The sequence below is a fragment of the Amphiprion ocellaris genome, chromosome 4, assembly GCF_022539595.1.
Source record: "Amphiprion ocellaris isolate individual 3 ecotype Okinawa chromosome 4, ASM2253959v1, whole genome shotgun sequence".
In the NCBI taxonomy this organism is placed as follows: Eukaryota; Metazoa; Chordata; class Actinopteri; family Pomacentridae; genus Amphiprion; species Amphiprion ocellaris.
The window spans coordinates 2,676,162-2,694,697 of NC_072769.1; the positions used below are offsets into that span (position 1 = coordinate 2,676,162).

Consider the following 18,536-nt stretch of genomic DNA (forward strand, 5'->3'; position numbering starts at 1 on the left):
AGAAATCAACTTGTATTCTGACGAAGTCTCTCAGGAATGAAGCAACGGAAAGCATCCCATTAATAAATGCTTCATACTAAAGAGGATGTGTTTGGAGTCTGTGCATCGTCTTCAGAACACATGACAACTGCAGGTGGGTCTGTTTCAGAATGTCCACAACTCTGCCAGGACACTCTGCAACCAGAAGAGAGCAAGAAGCTTAAGACATGTTTTAATGTGTGTCAGTGGCTAGAACCATATCATAAAGTCAGACGATTAGTTACACTGACAGTTCTGCCATTTTAGGTGCAAATGATGCTAGTAATGTTGTACAGCCCTAAGAGGAGAAAATAAATGGTATTCAGACACATCCAGTCAATGCTGATAAGATTCGGTAATTATGTAGTCAGTGGACAAAAAAAATTTAAATTAATTACAATAAAGATTTATCAGTTAAAGTATTTTCTAGTTTAAAAAGTGAAACCGTTTCTCGCAGGTATAGCTACAGCAGACTGCCATAAACACATTTCTCGTTTTGATATCATTTTTATTAATGTAGTCAAAAAACATTAGCACCTATCATCCACTGAGCTCCACAGAAGTGATAGAAGATAGAACCGATAGATGATCTCTGTCATTTCCACACAGACAGGAATACAGATGTTAAATTGAAAAATATATATAATAAATACTGTGGGATCAGCGCTCTGTATCTCTCAATATCATAAGATTGGACTTAAAAATAGCCGTCGGTGGAGAAAAGTAAAGAGTGGTCAGAGATCACGATCACAACGTGGAGAGCAGTGATGCAAATGGGAGAAACATGACAGCATCACATATCCTTCACTTTAATGTAGTTCCACCTTGGAACAGCTGGTGGTGGAAATGAGTCTTGAATTGAAGACCAAGAAACAGGGAATACAGTATACCAAATTTGTTGCTTGACCAAAATAAATTACACTCAACCAGAAAGCATTGTTATCAGGCCAAGAGTAAGGGTGAAAAAGATTTGTGCACAGGCCACTGCTCTTCGAAATGCAGGAAAAACTGGTCAGCAGGTAGCTCAAGCCCTTTGCAGAAGTATCCGCTGGGTGCAGAAGTGATTTCAAAGGTACAATAAAGGAGGATCCTTCAAAAACTTGCCTCGCTCAGGACGTCCATCTGACCTAACTGCAAGTCAAGGATCTGATGAGAAAGGCCAAGGGTAAAAGAGATCGGTCATGTTGGTGACTTAGTCAGAGGCTGAAAATCTTGAAGAAGATGTTTCTAAGCACACTGTGCATCGATATTTAACAGAAACATTGGGGCTGAAAGCTTACAAGAGGCAACAAACCCAAAGTAATACACACCAAACTGCAAAGTTTCATGCAATAGGAAGATTCCCGTACCTGCTGTGTTTTCCATCTCCCGTGTGATCTCCTGAATAAAGGATCTGAGACGTTCTTCGCTGGAGGACAGATTATCACACAGCCAAGTGAAAGCCCACACATTGTCCTGCGAGACAAGTATTACCAGATAAAAACTTTAGTCCATAATAGGTGTATGTTTGTCACTGATATCTTCCAAGTACTGTATGCTGTTTTAGTCTCTGCAGTCCTTCAGTCAAATAGCAATGACCTGGTCCTGGCAAAATAATACAAGCCGTGAAATGAGAAGTTGATGACCTGCCCAGCAACACAGAATATCTTGTTCAGTGCACATTTTCTTAATTAGAATGTGAAAGTCAAGTCGTAACACAAAAACTGTGAAAGTCAACAAACGGTTGGCACATTTTGATATTTAGGTGTTTTATAAGTTTAGTTTATTTAACATGATGAGAGAGACAGTCACACACATCTGCAAAAATGCAGAAGTTAACACAACAAAGTCAAAGCTGCTCTGTACTGTCCGAAGCAGAAACCAAACGTTACAGTCGTCAAACACATTAGTTAAAAACTGCTTCTAGATGCTTTTTTCTGTAGCTTTGAAAATAAACATGATGAGCAGTAAAGCATAAAAGCAACTGCTGCAACAAGCTGCTTGCTCGTACAGTAAACCCAACTGTACAATCCTACATTTTTGTCATTGTACTTGCCTGTTCATTAAAAAATCTAATAAAAAAATACCATCAAAATCACATTCTCAGGTGAATAATTTGCACATTCCTGCACGCTGTTAATATTTCTATTAGTTAAGATTTGCTACGCTAACAATTTATTTGACTTATCTGGCACTTATCCAGGTTGTATTGTCCTGACTAGATCCTTGCTTGTGTTGTATCTACTCTCAGGTGCATTTCTGCTAAATGAAACTGTAGAATTATAGACGTATAACACTTGTTTCACTTGCATTTGTTTGTAATGCCTATGATCAACTTGCGGCATTTGTTTTTTATTTTTTCATCCTTCTTTAAAGATATTCTGCTTGTCAGTGTTTCGTGTTCATCAAAATCCTTGTATGTGAAAACAATTCTACAAATTCATTTAGCAGATGCTTTTATCTAAAGCGACTTACATCCGAGAGTAGATACAACACAAGCAGGGATCTAATCAGGAGAAAACAACCTGGATAAGAGCTATAAAACAAGTGATAATAGGACCTTGGTAAGAAAACTTACTTCTGATTCTGCATGTATAAATAAGACAAACAAATTAGTTGGGAGGAAAAATCCATGTTTTTCATAAACTGCTATATATTAACTTTCTTTTTAAAACTGGGGTCGTTACTGATTTTGTATTACACGATTAGGATTTGTTCCAGATTCTTGTACAACAAAACTACCCATCAGTCGGATGACCATGAGTTCTCTAAACTCTGCAAAGACGTTTCAAGATACTAAGGAGTTTGTTATGGATAATATGAACCACAGAGCTGTAGTTGAGAGCATGGCTCTCTCCCTCAAAAGACAACTACCACCTAACAGAGCTCTTACTAAGTTTTTAAAGTACTCATTTAAAGGAGAACGTACACGGAGGTTACCTTAAAGGCACTGAGCACAGGTAGGGTTGGACTTAGAGCAGCATCACGGATTCTCAAACCTAAAGCTGCCGTTACCAACAGCAGCAAGGCCTGGTCTGGGTACATCTGCAAACACAATCTTTTATTACCACTCATCATACCCATGAGCTTGAACTCTGGTGTGTAATTTTGAAAATACTGACCTCCAAGAAAAAACGTGGAATCTGCAAGCTGGAGTTTTGCCTATCAAGCAGAATGGAATTCACGATATCTCTTGCTTCCTTCATCGTAGACAGAAAATACACAATTAAAACAACTATAATCGAAATAACTGCATTATTAATAAATAAGAAATACATACGTGTAGAAACTGCTTGCTTGGGGCAGGTAAAGCAGTGAGTGAACCACGATGCGTGTTGACGATTTGGAGTAAACTGGTCCAACACTGAGACTGGATCCGGGGGACAGCAGACTTACAATTATACACTGGAACAAAACTAACAAACCTACAGAACTGGTAGAAAAGTTCTCTAGTATCTTCTGATTGTTCTCACGTAAAATGTAGATGCCAGAACGGTGCATAAAATGTAGCCAAACTCAGTTTCAGCACCATTTAGACACTGATGCATAAAAACAAATACCAGAAATCAGGTGTGGAATGTTATTAATGGTTGTAAACCAGGGGGCTGAACTATGAAGCAAATTCGACACATCCAGACTTTGTGTGATTCGGCTCGAAAAATTAAAACTTCAGTTAGAGTTAACGCAAATCATGAAGGTTGAGATCAACTTTCTTTGTGAGCTCAGAATTTCTGCTTCAAACTCTGTTCACACAAAAGGAGGAGTTTAACACATCCTTTGACTCTTCTCCTACAGTAAATGAACCGACTGTGTTCAGCTGCTTCGATCAACAGGTTATTTTAATGGAGAACAATGAGGAAAATAAAAATGCATGACAGTAAAAAGTTGTTAAAGGAAATGATGTAAAACAGGAATGCTGGTAGAAAACAGCAAAAAAAAAATGTGCAGAATTATTTATTTTCAATGCAGCCAATTATTTCCAACTGACAGCTGCACAATAAAACTATTAAAATTTAAACTTCATATATTTAAACATGATTGTATTGAAGTGAAGGCAGGTCTGACACTGTCCCATAATGAAGGAAATCACTTTAATTTGTGGCTAAATTGAAGTGAAATTAATGTTACTGATTGAATATTCTCTGTAATAAGTACCAATAGATAATCAATGTTCTATCAGCAGAGTAAACAGACCAAACGTAAAACCATATTTATATGATTCCTGCATCACCAACTAAAAACATATTGGGTTCCCATAGTAACATGACACATAGTGCGTGATACTGTAACTACAAGGCTTCATTCAGCGGTTTAAGTAACGTACAGATCAACATGTTTACAGATAAAACATTTTCCTTCAGCTGAGAATTTGAATCTCTCATAAATAATCATCAGGAAGCGATTTGTTTAAAAGGGAGACGCTTCTTACAGCTGAACTCTGAACAAAAGCTAGACCAGGTGAACTCCACAGCAGCATTTACCATAGAGACCTAGCAGGTAAAAGAAAGACACCTTCATGATACTGAAAACTCTGAGTTTTGGCTCAACATATCTGTTAACACACTAATCTCACTTTGTAGTTCAGCCCTCAGACCTTTAAAGACACAACATGATCAATTAGTCACTGGAAATCTGCAGGGTGAGTCCAAACAATGCAGCCCCTACTGCGTTGTGCACCCGCATCACAATCCTAGACATCATTTCTGGATTACAACCTTTTGTAACATTTAATGTCTGTAAACCCCCTTTTGCTCCTTCTGTACATTGTCAAGAAGAAATAAATCCAAAACCTACAAGTGAAGATGATAAACATCAAGCAATATGCAGCATGGAAGTAGATACCAACAAAGATGATTTTTCTCTGAAAAATCATCAGAGAAAAATCATCAAAATTTTCTCTGAAAATGACATTTCTCTGAGCTGATGATGAGAACACAAACATGTTTATTACATGCTTTCTGGAAGACAGTGCAGTGATGCTGACAATCTTCAGTAGTTTGTGTTTAAAGCTACAAAAGCCTCTCCATTTCTGATATTAATGAGATGTCTCTAGTTTAAAATTGAATGCTGACTTACATCAGTGTAGACGGCACAGCAGCATCTCTGAGCCCTGAGAGCAAACTTCACCAGCTCAGCACGCTTCAGTGGCACAGCACCTCCAAAGTGGAGAAAGTCTGACTTTCAGCAAAAAAACAAAAAAAGTTTTTTGAGATTTTTTTTAAGTGAAAATAAATCATTCTCTTACTTTCAATCAGCTCCCACTTTGCAGCAGAACAGCTGAGCTGTGCTGGCCGAATGACCATCAGCTTTGGTGCTGTTGCCGTTTCAAAGATGCGGAGATAAAAGAGGAAGCTATGCGGAGAGAGGTTGGAGGCGGGAGCGTTCACTGAAGGGAACAAACTGGTCAGAGCCGACGTGAAGTCTCCATGCATGCACATAAAGAAAGGGATGAGGTCTTGTAGTTGTTGGAAGCTGCCGAAGAAATCAAGCCACAAGTTATGTCGTCACTGGCTACATAAATGTAAGAATGAGTTTGTCTTATTGAAAGATGGCTAAGAAATGAGAAAGTACCATTAATTCTGTATCTGCATGTATTTCTGTATGAAAATATCTGTGTGATTTCATATACTGTTGGTTTCAGCATCAGATTAAAAAACATAAAATATCTCTCCTTCCAAAAACATGACAGAGCTGAGGATGAGATCTTAAACTATGAAATTTACAACAGAGCTACAATTCTTCTACTTTTTATTGATAAACCAGTTTATTACTTTCCTCACTTCCAAAAAATACATTTCTCCTCCTCTATTCTTTTACATCTAAAATAAATGTTTCAAGCAATGATCAGTTCTCAGTCTTAGGTCTTTGCATTGACACAAAATCTTCAGCTATATTGGTATATGAAACTACACAAACATCAGACATATCTATGCTCTGTGTCTGTTGTGAGGTCAAGACTTAATGCAAAAATGTAAGAAAAATGGAGAAAAAAAATATCCAAAATCCTTGGAAAGAAAAAGATAAGTTAACACCACTGGTACATTGTTCAACAGAAAAAATAAAGAGGCTGACTCACATGCTGGAATCATCAGTCTGCACGACTCGTAGATATCGACAGAGCTCTCTGTACCTGCAGGCAGTATTAATATGGCACTTTTAGTCCCTGCTGCAAAGGCTACATAGAATTTAAAGAGAAAAAGTGCACATATGTGAACCTGCACTGACGCTGCAGCAGCTCTGTCCTCAGGAGAACCACAGAAATCTGTTCGATCAGGATGTCTTTCTTGCCTTTGTCCTTACGGACACCCGACACATTCTGGCCCTTCAGCACTGCCACAAGCAGGACGTCATCCCAGAGACGAACACAGAGACTGGAGCACACACGCATTATGTTACATCTATTGAACATAAAAAGGTTTGGGGATATAAAAGGAAAGCTCACACGCAGACACACCTGTTCCTCATGCTCCTGAGCTCGGCGGGGAAATATAAATTCTTGTAAAAATCCTGCAGTTTTTGGACAAACTCGGCAGAAAAATCAGCCATCACCATCTGTCTTTGCACTGACGCTATAACCCTGAAAAACCCACAGAAAAAGTTGAATATCCAAATCAACTAGTTTCAGATAAGATGGGATCCTGTGTGTGTGGATTTACCTCTGCATTAACAGTACTTTCGCTTCAGTAACATTACTCATGGGAGTCTGTAAGATGAAAGCTCTGAAGAAAGAAAAAAAAGAAATTGATGAAGTAAAAATTTGAAACTGAAGAAAATAGTTAATGTAGAAGTGGAAATGCTGCTTTGTGTACCCTGGGACTTGGAAATGTCTCACAAACTCTAGTGCAGCTCCCAGATTCAAGATGGCTGCAGCTCTGCCATCTTGTTGATCTGCTTTGTTCAGGAACAATGACACAAACTCGTACACAGGTGTGTAACTGAAACAAAAGAAAGTTTTCATCTAGTTTTAAAAACTAATAAACTAAGTAGAAATTAATGTATATGGAAGTCCCTGTCTTCTTTCATCAAAATGTTACCTCCCTTGTGCACAAAGCCTCATCCATAACGACAGTTTTCATACTTTGGAGCAGAAGAACTTGGTTAACCTATCTTCCCTTAACCCAGTGGTTCTCAAATTTTTTCTGTCGGGCCCCCCTTTGGAGGACAAAAAACTTTCGTGCCCCCCCAATAACTGTGCGTATATATACATACATACATATACATATATATATATATATATAAATAAATCTGTGAAAACATGAATATGCAGGGCTGTGCTATTTTATCTGATTCCATTTTGTTGTTTTTCACAGTAAAGATCAGGGATGTCAAACTCATTTTAGTCCAGGGACCACATAAACCCCAATCTGATCTCCAGTGGGCCCCACCAGTAAAATCACAGCATAATAACCTATAAATAACCACAACTCCAACTTTCCCCTTTGTTTTAGTTCAAAAAAAGTACATTCTGAAAATGTTCACATTTAATGAAGTATCTTTTTACAAAATATTATGAACCTGAAATTTCTTAAGGAAAACAAGTTCAGTTTCAACAGTAGCCTATTATGCCTCAGTTCATCATTTCCACATGCATTGTAACTGCCAGATAACAGTTTATCTACAAAAACACAAAACATTCAGTCACAGGTATCTGGAACTGAACAATCTAGTATTTTACTTCATGATCAGAACAACTTGTCAAGTTCTAGAAATTATTTTAAATTTACAGTTTTACAGATTTACAATTTACAGTTAATGTTGTAATTTTTATCATTTGTAAAGTCGGCCGCGGGCCGAAATGGACCGTCTGGTGGGCCGGTTTTGGCCCACAGGCCACATGTTTGACATTGCTGGTAAAAACAATCGGAGGAGATGAGCCGAGTACGTGACGTGATCAAGTACGCTGGTGTTCCGACTGCACATTAACGATGCGTTCTCCCGTTCTCAGGAGTCTGTACTTCGGAGTCTGAACGGCCAGTGCATATACCATAGATATATACAGAAGATCATTATTATTATTATTATTATTATTTATATCTATGGCATATACAGTCTATGGGGCCAGCACAATTTCAGTATTGTTGTACGTCGCGAAAAACAGGCCAACGTTAAAACAATAGTTCAGCTAATTAGTTCCGTGTTGAAGGACCTTTTCCTCCCAGTCTCCCGCGCCCCCCCTGACATGCCTCTGCGGCCCCCCAGGGGGGCGCGCCCCACTATTTGAGAAACACTGCCTTAACCCAATCCAACACCTCTCCTAACATCAATAGCCAACTTCATTCTTGCTCTTATGACTGAATGCAAGTTATTTCCTGCAGCTAGGATGCACAAGAGCCTTCTCAGAAGAGTGAAAGTTATAAGCAGCAGATTATAATGGCATGTGCAGCATGTCAACATTTTTTTGGCCATGTGAAGAGCCTCTCACAGCTATTTGATGGGCATCTGGTACAGATATGGATCCTAAGGACTGTCATATGTTCATAAAAAATAATCATGGATTTTTGAAACATGAATGGCTCACTCGTGGACAAGGCCTTGCATGTTCAGTAAGGGTAGACCAATTTCCTGTAGCGTCTTTCCCTTCACAAAGGATGAGAACTGTTCAGAGAGCTCTTGTCTGAAGTTCTGCAGCATCATTTCTGGACACGAGGAATACAAATGGAAAAATCATGAGTGACATGTAATTAGAATCACATTACAGGAGGTTCAGCCTGAGATTTCCAAAGCGTCAATGTAATCTGCACACCTGCACATCGGAGGTGAGAGTCTATTTCCGACAGCGTGAGGTTAAAAGGCTTCAGTCCTCCCAGTAGTGCAGTGTTTCGGAGGTTGTGCCAGAAGGGGCTCTTCTTGTGGCTGTTGCAGTGACACATTTCACTGTGGCACCACATCACACACTGAAACACCAGCATGAAGAACAGCATTAGGCAGGATTTACTAACAAACAAACACAAAAGCAACAATGAGGTGTTTGTTAATTTATTGTTTAATTAATATATTAATTAAAGAATTATTTTTCATGTCTACTTCAATTATTTTTTTTCTATTTGTACAAGAAGATGTTTTTATTAATGAATGGACAGTCTATGACTAAATGTATGCGATTCCATACAAACTAGTTGTAGAGTTAATAGTTGTATGCAGTCAATACAAAAATAAAATGAAAAATGGCTTTCTGGTTCAAAATATATAATGTAAAAGTAGAGTGCAATAATTATAAATGTTTTACGATCTCAAGTTAAGAAAGAATAAGATGACTTGGAATCAGCCGTATATCCTCATTGCAAAGTGCAAGGTTGGTAAGGGATGTGCAGCTAAACAATGAACTAACAACTTTGTAAAGCAGAGGAGCTGCATAATGAGGTGACAATTCTCTGTGAACTCCTAAATATAAGCAATCACTTTTGGGATTTACATGTATTGTAGCTGCTTTAAGCCCACATTAGCATGAAGTAATGTCTCATTATTCTGTTTCAATTGGCTTTGACCTGGCAAAAGCTAAATTTCAACATAAATCAACCAACATTTCCTTCAACGTGTTGAAGTTTTTCCTTAACCAATCAAGTGGCGTTTGTAGTAAATGAAACAACTACTTGCCACAGTATAGTGTAAACATGGTGTCAAGTGACATTTCTCCTTTAACTTTATAGTCAAAAAACAAAAGGCCTGCGCACAGTAAAAGGCATTTCACTCTGATGGAATGTTGTGGTGAAGGTGTACACAAACGAAAGCTAAATATTGTTCGGAAAGAAGAATGATTAACTCCCTTTAGAGTTGGTCTTCAGAAAGTTATACTCTGAGTGTGTGGGAGATGGGGCACTGTACACTATGTCAGGACATACCGATGATGCCAGCTTATCACAGATGTAACAGAAACACTGATCACAAAACAGCTGGTTACCGGCCACTGGAACACCTGTCTCACAATCTGTAGCCCTGAGCAGGACAGAAGAGAAGCAGTGTGATCATCTGAAGACGTAGGATGGAGGTAAAGAGCACCAATAAGTTTAACAAAGCGTGTGTGGCCATTTACTCACGTGAAAGGGTGTATGGGGCAGTCGTAACGTGCATGAGGCAGCACCTCAGCACAGCGGGAGAAGGTGACAACCAGGTCTTCATCTAGAGCAGTAGGAGCTGGCATACAGTCTGAAACACAGAGAAGCTGATGATTACAACATACATACACACTGGGAAGATGTATACAGGTCATTCCATGTCAACACAGTGCAGGTGGTTGCTTTATCATCTCAGAATCTGTTGAAACTTTGTATGATTGATTGTTTAGCATCTGAAACTGACATCTGCCCATTTTTTAGCTGAAATTCCAACATTCACATAATTTTTTGCCCTATATAAAATTTCAATAAATCTCTTGTGAATTGGAAATTGACTGAGATGCCACTTTCTGATGTCCATATCTCTTGAAGTATATGTCGTAGTGTCTTTAGACTGTAGATCATACTTCCATCTGGCTGCTTGGAAAGCAATTACTTTTTTTTTTTTAACCTGTGTTAACTTTGATTGGCCATAACTCCCATTTCTACTAACATATAAAATATGTGGGCATGGGTGGACTGGGGCAAAAAAAATCAGCCCTGGCATTTTTGGCCCACAATATTATCAGTTGACTGAATCAAGCATAAATTTTTGAATGCAAAGGCAAAAAAAAAATGACAGAAAAGTCAGATTTTCAGAACAAAAATTCCAAAACATCTTCAGAGACCTATACAAACTTGTTGACAAGTTGGGAAAAAATTGCATTGCAGTAGATCAGGGGTATTCAACTAAAATTCAAAGAGGTCCAGTCAGAGAAAATGTATTCAAGCAAAAGTCCAGAACATCATAATGTCTAACATGAATTAGTGTGATATATGCTGATGTAACCTAGTAGTTTTATTAGAGTCTGCATGTAATCAATAACTGATCATCAAATTCATTACGGTTCAAAAACATTTTGACAACATTTATTAATAAATAACTTTTGATATAACTGTACATCTTAAAATATGCATGAACTTGAAAGAATAAACGCTGAACAACCTGAATCAACTTCTATACATCTTTAAAATACCTCAGTCTCAAAAAAATTTAACAATTGAAAACTTATACATTTGTTTCCTGTCTTATGTCACTCCCCTTAAATCCCCTGCTGCTCACTGGGAGAATTGAGCTGCAGCTTGCCCTGACAGTATTGTGAATCATGGCCTGAATAGTGTCAAGGTCATTCTCAAACACATGTGGAGCTCATTGGTGAGTGTGGAACGATATTTTGTTTTGATTATGTTGTTGAGAAAGCTGCCTTGCAGCTGTATGTTGAGCCAAACATGGTCAGCATGTGCAGGGCTATTTTCTTCTCAGTATTGCATTATTTATTTTTCTTTTTTGTCTGTCCTCCTCTTGTCTGTCCCTCACCTCTCAGCTGTTTTCTGAACACAGAGCTGCGATGTTTAGTGGCTGCAACACAGAGACTTCATTGGCTGAGCAGCATCACGTGGGATGGCTGAACTCGTACGTAATTGGTCGGTGTGTTCTGCAAAAGCTGCAATGGTAAAATAGAAGCAACCCGTGAGATTTAAAATCCCACTACAATTTACTGGTTACAGGTCCGCGGGAATCTGTTGACCAGCTCACACTAGACACCGGCCCATCGGGACAGTGCCTGGTATGCCAGATGGCCAATCCACCCCTGGGTCAGGGCCACATCACGGCTCGCATTACTTCCACATGAGGACAGTTGAAGCCCTGAGGCAGCCGGGCCTCAATGCCAGAGAAGCTACCCATCCCAGGGACAATTAGGAGGCAACAACATGGCTGCAGAGCGGTGGTTAAAGTAAGGATGAAGAAGAGGAGGTTTTAGCCCTGCATTCCTGCAATCATCACGGGAAATGTGAGATCCCTGGCAAATAAGATGGATGAACTGGAAGTGTTCACCAGAAACCAGTGAGTACAGGGAGACCAGTATTATGTGTCTCTACGATATGATACCGGACTCAACCGTGATTCTCCCCGGCTTCCACACAGACCGTGCAGACAGAGACACCATTGCGAGCGGCAAAAAGAAAGAGGGAGGTGGCTCGCTGTTTTCGTGAGCACCTAGTACTGTCACCCAGGACACATTACTGTTAAAGAGCGTGTCTGCAGTCCAGACATCGAGCTCCTTGCCATCGGGCTTCGTCCTTATTATCTGCCATGAGAATTCACCAACGTTGTCGCCATTACCGTTTACATTGCTCCATCTGGGAATGCAAAAGCAGCATGTGACCTCATCCACGCCATTACTGTGGGACTCCAGACAAAACACCCTGGAGCCTTCATATTCATCACTGGGGATTTTAATCATGCCTGTCTCTCCACCAACCTCCCTACCTTCCAGCAGTTTATCACATGCACCACTAGGGAAAACAAGATTTTGGACTTCCTATATGCCAATGTTAAGGAGGCATACAGCTGCACTGCACTGCCCCCACTCGGGAGGTCAGAACACAACCTTGTCTTGCTATCCCCATCATACAAGCCTGTTCAGCAGCAGCCAGTCAGTGAGGACAGTGAGGAAGTGTTCTCCTGAGGCCATGGAGGCACTGAGAGGAGCACTGGAGGCCACCAACTGGAATGCGGTGTTTGAACCTCATGGTGAGAACATTGATGGCACTGTGGACTGTGTCTCTGAGTACGTTGGGTTTTGCATGGACAACACCATCCCCACCAAAGTGGTTATCTGTTACCCAAACAGCAAATCCTGGGTAATCAGCAACTTGAAGGCTCTCCTCAACAAAAAGAAGCGGGCTTTCAGAGTGGAGAACAGTGCAGAACTCAAACGTGTACAAAGAGAACTTAAACACAGACTTAGCGAGAGCAAAGACACCTACAGGAGAAAACTGGAGAAGCTGGGGAGGAACAAGGCCAAGGATGTCTGGAGTGGTATGAGGGAGATCACCGGCTTCCAGAGTAAAGGCGGGGAGGGAGGAGCAGTGGAGGGGAACCCACACAGAGAGAAAATGAGTTCAACCAGTTCTTCAACAGGTTCAACTCCAGCTCCCCCTCCCTCACACTACACCTAGGGTCTCCCTCCCTCAGCCCCCACAGTCCCACACCAACCCTCATCACGGACACTTCACCACTCCATTACAGCCAGCCCCCACCCCCACCTCCCACGCCAGACTACACATCACATTCCCACAGGTGAGGAGAGAGTTGTAGAGTCTCCACCAGGGAAAAGCTGCTGGGCCAGATGGCATTAGCCCTCGAGTGTTAAGGGCAAGTCCAGCCAGCTGAGCGAAGTACTCCAGCATCTCTTCAACCTGAGTCTGCACCTTCAGAGAGTCCCAGCGCTGTGGAAAACATCCTGCCTGGTCCCTGTGCTCAAGATGCGCCGTCCCACTGCACTAAACGAATACAGGCCCATAGCGCTGACCTCTCAGACCATGAAGGTCATGGAGAGACTGGTACTGGCAGATCTCAGACCACTAGTGTGCCCATCACAGGACCCGCTGCAGTTTGCATATCAGCCCCATGTTGGTGTGGATGATGCCATCATTTGTCTGCTACAGAAGGCATACTCCACACTGGACAGACCCAACACCACTGTCCGCGTCACACTCTTTGATTTCTCCAGCGCCTTCAATACCATCCAGCCCAGACTGCTGAAGGCCAAGCTGAAAGACATGCAGGTGGGCGCTCCCCATATCGAATGGATTACAGACCATCTGAAGGGCAGACTGCAGTTTGTGAAGGTACAGAGCTGTGTGTCTGACCGTCTGACCTCCAACACCGGGGCCCCCCAGGGAACTGTGCCGTCCCCCTTCCGCTTCACCACCTACACTTCGGACTTCCAGTACAGCACCAAGTTGTGTCACCAACAGAAATTCTCGGATGGTATGGCCATAGTAGGTTGTATGGAGAACGGGAGGGAGGATGAATACAGGAACCTGGTGGGCCGGTTTGTGCAGCGAGAACCACCTGCAGTTGAATGTGGCAAAGACCAAGGAGATGGTGGTGGATTTCAGGAGGAACAAGTTTACACCCTATCCTGTCTGCATAAATGGGACTGATGTAGAGATTGGCCAGACTTACAAGTACCTGGGAGTGAGTCTGGACAACAAGCTGGAGTGGCCCACAAACACTGAGGCTGTCTACAAGAAGGGCCTGAACTGGCTCTACTTCCTCAGGAGGCTCAGGTCCTTCAATGTATGCAACCGTGTGCTTCTGTTATTTTATCAGTCTGTGGTGGCGATCATCATCTTCTTTGCTGTGGTGTGCTGGGGCGCAGGCATCAAGGTGAAAGATGCCAACAGACTGAATAAATTCATCAGGAAAGCCCAGTCTGTGGTTGGCTGTCAGTTGGACAAGCTGGAGGAGGTGGTGGTGGAGCAGAGGATGCTGACCAAATTGCTGGCCATCATGGACAGCACCTCCCACACTGTGGACACTGAGGAGCAGCTTCAGCAACAGACTGATAGAACCCCGCTGCCCCAAAGAACATTACAGGAGATCAGTCCTCCCCACGGCAATAAGACTCTTCAATATGTCTGTGTCTGGCAGTTCACACACTGTCTGCTGATTAAACCACTGTACATACTGGACACCTTACATTACATCTGTAAACTATCTGCACTTATTTATATCATTGCACATCTAAGCACATCCTCATTTGCATATTATGTTCATTTGCACATATCTGTATCACTCTTGTATATTCTTGCATATATTGTTATTTTTTTCTTTCTATATTATATTTTATTCCATTTTATTTTAAATTACTTTCACTTAATACCTGATCCTAATATTGTGTTGTCTTGTTTACACCTCTTGTTGAATACCCAGCTGCTGTAACACAATTTCCCTCTGGGGATGACTAAAGCCTGTCTAAGACTAAGTAGATCCTATGTATTAGAGATATGTTTTTCTTATTTTTTGGAAATCCACTTCATTTGCATTTGATCTTAAGCACCAAAACTGGTTTGCCAGAAGTTGCTGCATTCTCTCCCTCCACCAGAAACTTCTGAACATCTCCTAAAAACCTGAAGATTCTAGGACATATACTTCAAGATGTATGGATGTCTGAAAATGATATCTCGTTCAATTTCCAACACGAGAATGATTTATTACAAATTTTCATTGAGTGAAAAAATATTAAAACGCTGGAATTTCAGCTTTAAAAATGGGCAGATCCCAGTTTCAGATGTGAGACATCATTCCTACAAAGTTTCAAGAGATTCTGAAATGGTCTAGCAGCTGACCTTCCCTAATCTCTTTGAGTTGAGATGGAATGAACCATAGAGTATAACAGCTGGTACCAGTCTTCTTCACATCCTCCACCTCCACAATGAGGCAGGATAAGTCATTTTCACAGTCTTTGTCATCATCATCACTGAGGATGATTATTTCTCCACTGTCCGCCGTAGTGCACATCAGAAACCCTGCCACAATAAAGACAGGAAATGACAACAATTATAGCAGAATCTAAACATTAGGGACTCTACAGCGGTCGAGTGAGTCAAACATCAAACCCTGCGTGTTTTGCTCCCCGCTGAAAGATTAGAGGCTCGGTTTCTGGTTTGAGGAAACTGGTCCATGACTGACATTTAGAGGACACATGACCTGTTTTTTTTCCAGTCCAAACGAAACAGCATTAGCCGTTTCTTACTTTTAAGCTAGCTTTCTTTGATGCAGGTACCAAAGTTAAATACACGTAAAGTTGACTTCCCGCTATAATTTTTATATGTTTCATTAAATATGGCCATGTAAACCGATTAACACACGTTTAAGGACGTTTTCTTACCCGAGTTGTTCGTTTAAGTAAATGTTGATGTTCGCGCCGGACGGACTCAAAACTCACCATCGACGGATATGACGTAATTGCAGCTTCTTCTTCCTGGATTTTATCGGCGGTTGGCAAAGCAGCCGGACAGCAGTGTGGACTGGAGGACTGAAGTTGAACTACACAGTTCCATATAGTACAATGCCTTGTTTAATGCTTCGTGCACCTGATTATTATTATTAATTATACCAACAATAATAATAATCAGGTGCACAAAACATTTCACAATGCATTGTACTATATGGAACTGTGTACGAAAACAACAATAGGGCTGCACAGTGTCGTGGTGGTTAGCACTTTTGGCTTGCAGCTAGAAGATCCCCGGTTCACAAGCTGGCCTTCCCAGGATGCTTCTTCTTTCCAGCTTTACCGAACTCAAATACCAGACGATTAACTGTCACGGGGCAGGTGGGATTTGAACCCAGAGTGCAGACACACAGACGGCAGGCAGAGAGGGATCAAATCAAGAATTTTAATATACAGATAACCAAGGATGCAAACAGAAATGAATAGTCAACCCCAACCAAACTCCAGTTTAAACTGAGGGAATTCTATTAAACCATACAGAAACTTAAAGTGCTCTACAATAATAACAAAAGCAGCCACTACACTGGCTAAAATTATGCTTCCATACAAAATGTATGGAATCACAGGAGTGCCGCAATAAAATATAAATAAATAAATAAATAAATGTGGAAATATAAAGAGAAATAAATAAATAAATGTGGAAATATAAAGAGAAATAAATAAATAAATGTAGAAATATAAAGATAAATAAATAAGGAAATAAATGTGGAAATATAAAGAGAACTAAATAAATAAATGTGGAAATATAAAGGGAAATAAATAAATATAAAGAGAAATAAATAAATATAAAGAGAAATAAATACATAAATTTGGAAATATAAAGAGAAATAAATAAATAAATATAAAGAGAAATAAACAAATATAAAGAGAAATAAATAAATAAATTTGGAAGTATAAAGAGAAATAAATAAAAAAAATTAAAAAATAAACAAAAACGAAAATTTGGTCTGTGCTTTTCCCTTTTCTCTTTTTTTTCCCCCACTTTGTCATTGTCTTTTCTGTTTTGCATTTGCCTTTTCCTTTTGGCACTCCTCAGTCCACCAAGTAAAAACAAAGACAAAAGACTCTGCTTTCACTTGGTGGACTGAGCTGTCAATCAAATGGCTCTGGGCGAGGCTTTCTGTCCAGGGTGGGTAGTCACCTGATAGGAGAGAGGGGTTTGCTGCAAATGATGAGTGGGTTCTCTGCAGTGATCATTTTAAACCTGATGAGTTTGGCAGGTTTCCGTGCGGAAAATTTCCGCTCCGCTCACCTCCACATTTTTCTAACCAATGCGGCTCCGTTCGCACGGAGCCGCACGGACCTCGCGGACGCGGCAAGCATAAAACAAGCTTTAGCCGCACGGAAAAACATGGCGGAGGGCCAGGACCTACTCGTAGCTGAACTCTAGAAATACGTGCACTTATACGATTCATCACACAGAGATCACCGTGGTAACCGGGTTATGAACTATTCATGGTGTGAAATAAAACTAACTGCTGAAATGCTTTTATTCGGTACAATGCCGTGTTGTAAGTGGTGTAAACCATGGCAAACTTCTTCTTCTCTAGTTTAGTGCCAGAGTAGACCAGGTAGACGTGTGTTTGAGCTACACTGCCCCCTGCAGTTTGGAAGCAGACTTCTTCTTCTCTAGTTTATTACTAGAGTAGACCGGGTAGAAGTGTGTTTGAGATGCACTGCCCCCTGCAGTTTGGGAGCAGACGCGTACGGATGCACACGTTCTCTCGCACGGATTTCCGTGCGGCTGATTTCCGCGCGGCTCGTTCGTGCAGAAAGTATATTCCTGGTGTCATTCCATCAGTGCTTAACTTCCTGGCTCATCTTGGAAGAGTAGGTGCATCATTGACAAGGATGCAGCAACTCAGTTATATTGAGTTTCATTATTTTCATGACAATTTACACTTTTACTGTTGCTTTATAGATGACCCACCGTGACCCAATGCACACTTATTATTCACCCTACTTGTGTTTGTATCTAAATAAATAATACATATCTGCTTGTATCCCTGCTTTCATGCTATTAGCATTTATATGCTCATTATGTCAATTGTATGTCTAAGTATTTTAAATTATTTTTGTCATGCTTAATGATTCAGTTCAATGTACCTGTTTCTTGTAAATGGCCATAAACTCTATTCTGCTCGATTCTATCTCTATATTATATGTATATAACAGCCTATAGCTGTAGAGAGAGAGAGAGAGAGAGAAATATAAATTATTTGATTACCTTTACAATTAAATCTTTTAATCTTAAAACATTTTCTATATATGTATATTTTTTATCTTTCTCTTTTTTGTTCATATAGCTATATATGTAAGTATTTACAATGTAAATTTTACATTTATATATTTAATGGCTGAGTGTAAAAGATTCCCTGGCCTCTGGACCTAAAGAATAAGATAACTAAAATTGCAGGGCTCCATTGATGGAAAGCCTTTTTCAGTTTTTATTTTTTATCAAATGTTCTGTATTAATAGCACATGTTTTGACGTTGACAATAATGTAAACCACATGAAAATCGATTGAGAAATGAACAAATTATGATGCATTTTCAATGTCATGAACTGCTTTTAATGGGAACGTTGCCCCCTCCAAGATGGCCGCCACGTAGGCACGTCGCTTAGCCGGCTGCTACAG

The 18,536-nt window shown here is 40.4% G+C and overlaps 1 protein-coding gene across 9 annotated transcripts; it reads right to left on the minus strand.

The window, feature by feature from the left end:
• Window positions 1–38: 38 nt before the first annotated feature.
• zgc:112980 (uncharacterized protein LOC503706 homolog) lies at window positions 39–15,845 on the minus strand. Of its 9 annotated transcripts, none has more exons than XM_055009821.1 (19): window positions 15,773–15,836; window positions 15,288–15,410; window positions 10,032–10,140; window positions 9,837–9,930; window positions 8,741–8,891; window positions 8,516–8,633; window positions 6,807–6,932; window positions 6,654–6,716; window positions 6,452–6,574; window positions 6,213–6,368; window positions 6,074–6,127; window positions 5,243–5,469; window positions 5,074–5,153; window positions 3,278–3,367; window positions 3,120–3,197; window positions 2,927–3,042; window positions 1,368–1,473; window positions 264–316; window positions 39–174 (listed from the first exon to the last, which is right to left on the minus strand). In XM_055009821.1, exons 2-19 carry the CDS (start codon window positions 15,400–15,402, stop codon window positions 72–74), a joined length of 1,962 nt encoding a protein of 653 aa, XP_054865796.1. In that variant the 5' UTR covers window positions 15,403–15,410; window positions 15,773–15,836; the 3' UTR covers window positions 39–71. The 9 variants fall into 9 exon arrangements, with proteins under 9 accessions (XP_054865796.1, XP_054865797.1, XP_054865795.1 ...); XM_055009822.1 differs by having other exon boundaries at window positions 2,938–3,042; window positions 15,231–15,410; XM_055009820.1 differs by having other exon boundaries at window positions 15,231–15,410.
• Between the last annotated feature and the right edge of the window lie 2,691 nt (window positions 15,846–18,536).

Bases quoted from the DNA above. Each gene is read 5' to 3' on its own strand.
- zgc:112980 (XM_055009820.1), bottom strand. From the start codon at position 15,402: ATGTGCACTACGGCGGACAGTGGAGAAATAATCATCCTCAGTGATGAT. The intron at 6,933-8,515 runs GTGAGCCATTCA...CTTTTGTTTCAG, and splicing joins ATGCAAGGCCTTGTCCACGA to TTACACACCTGTGTACGAGT. The intron at 1,474-2,926 runs GTACGTTCTCCT...CTTGTCTCGCAG, and splicing joins GCCTTTAAGGTAACCTCCGT to GACAATGTGTGGGCTTTCAC.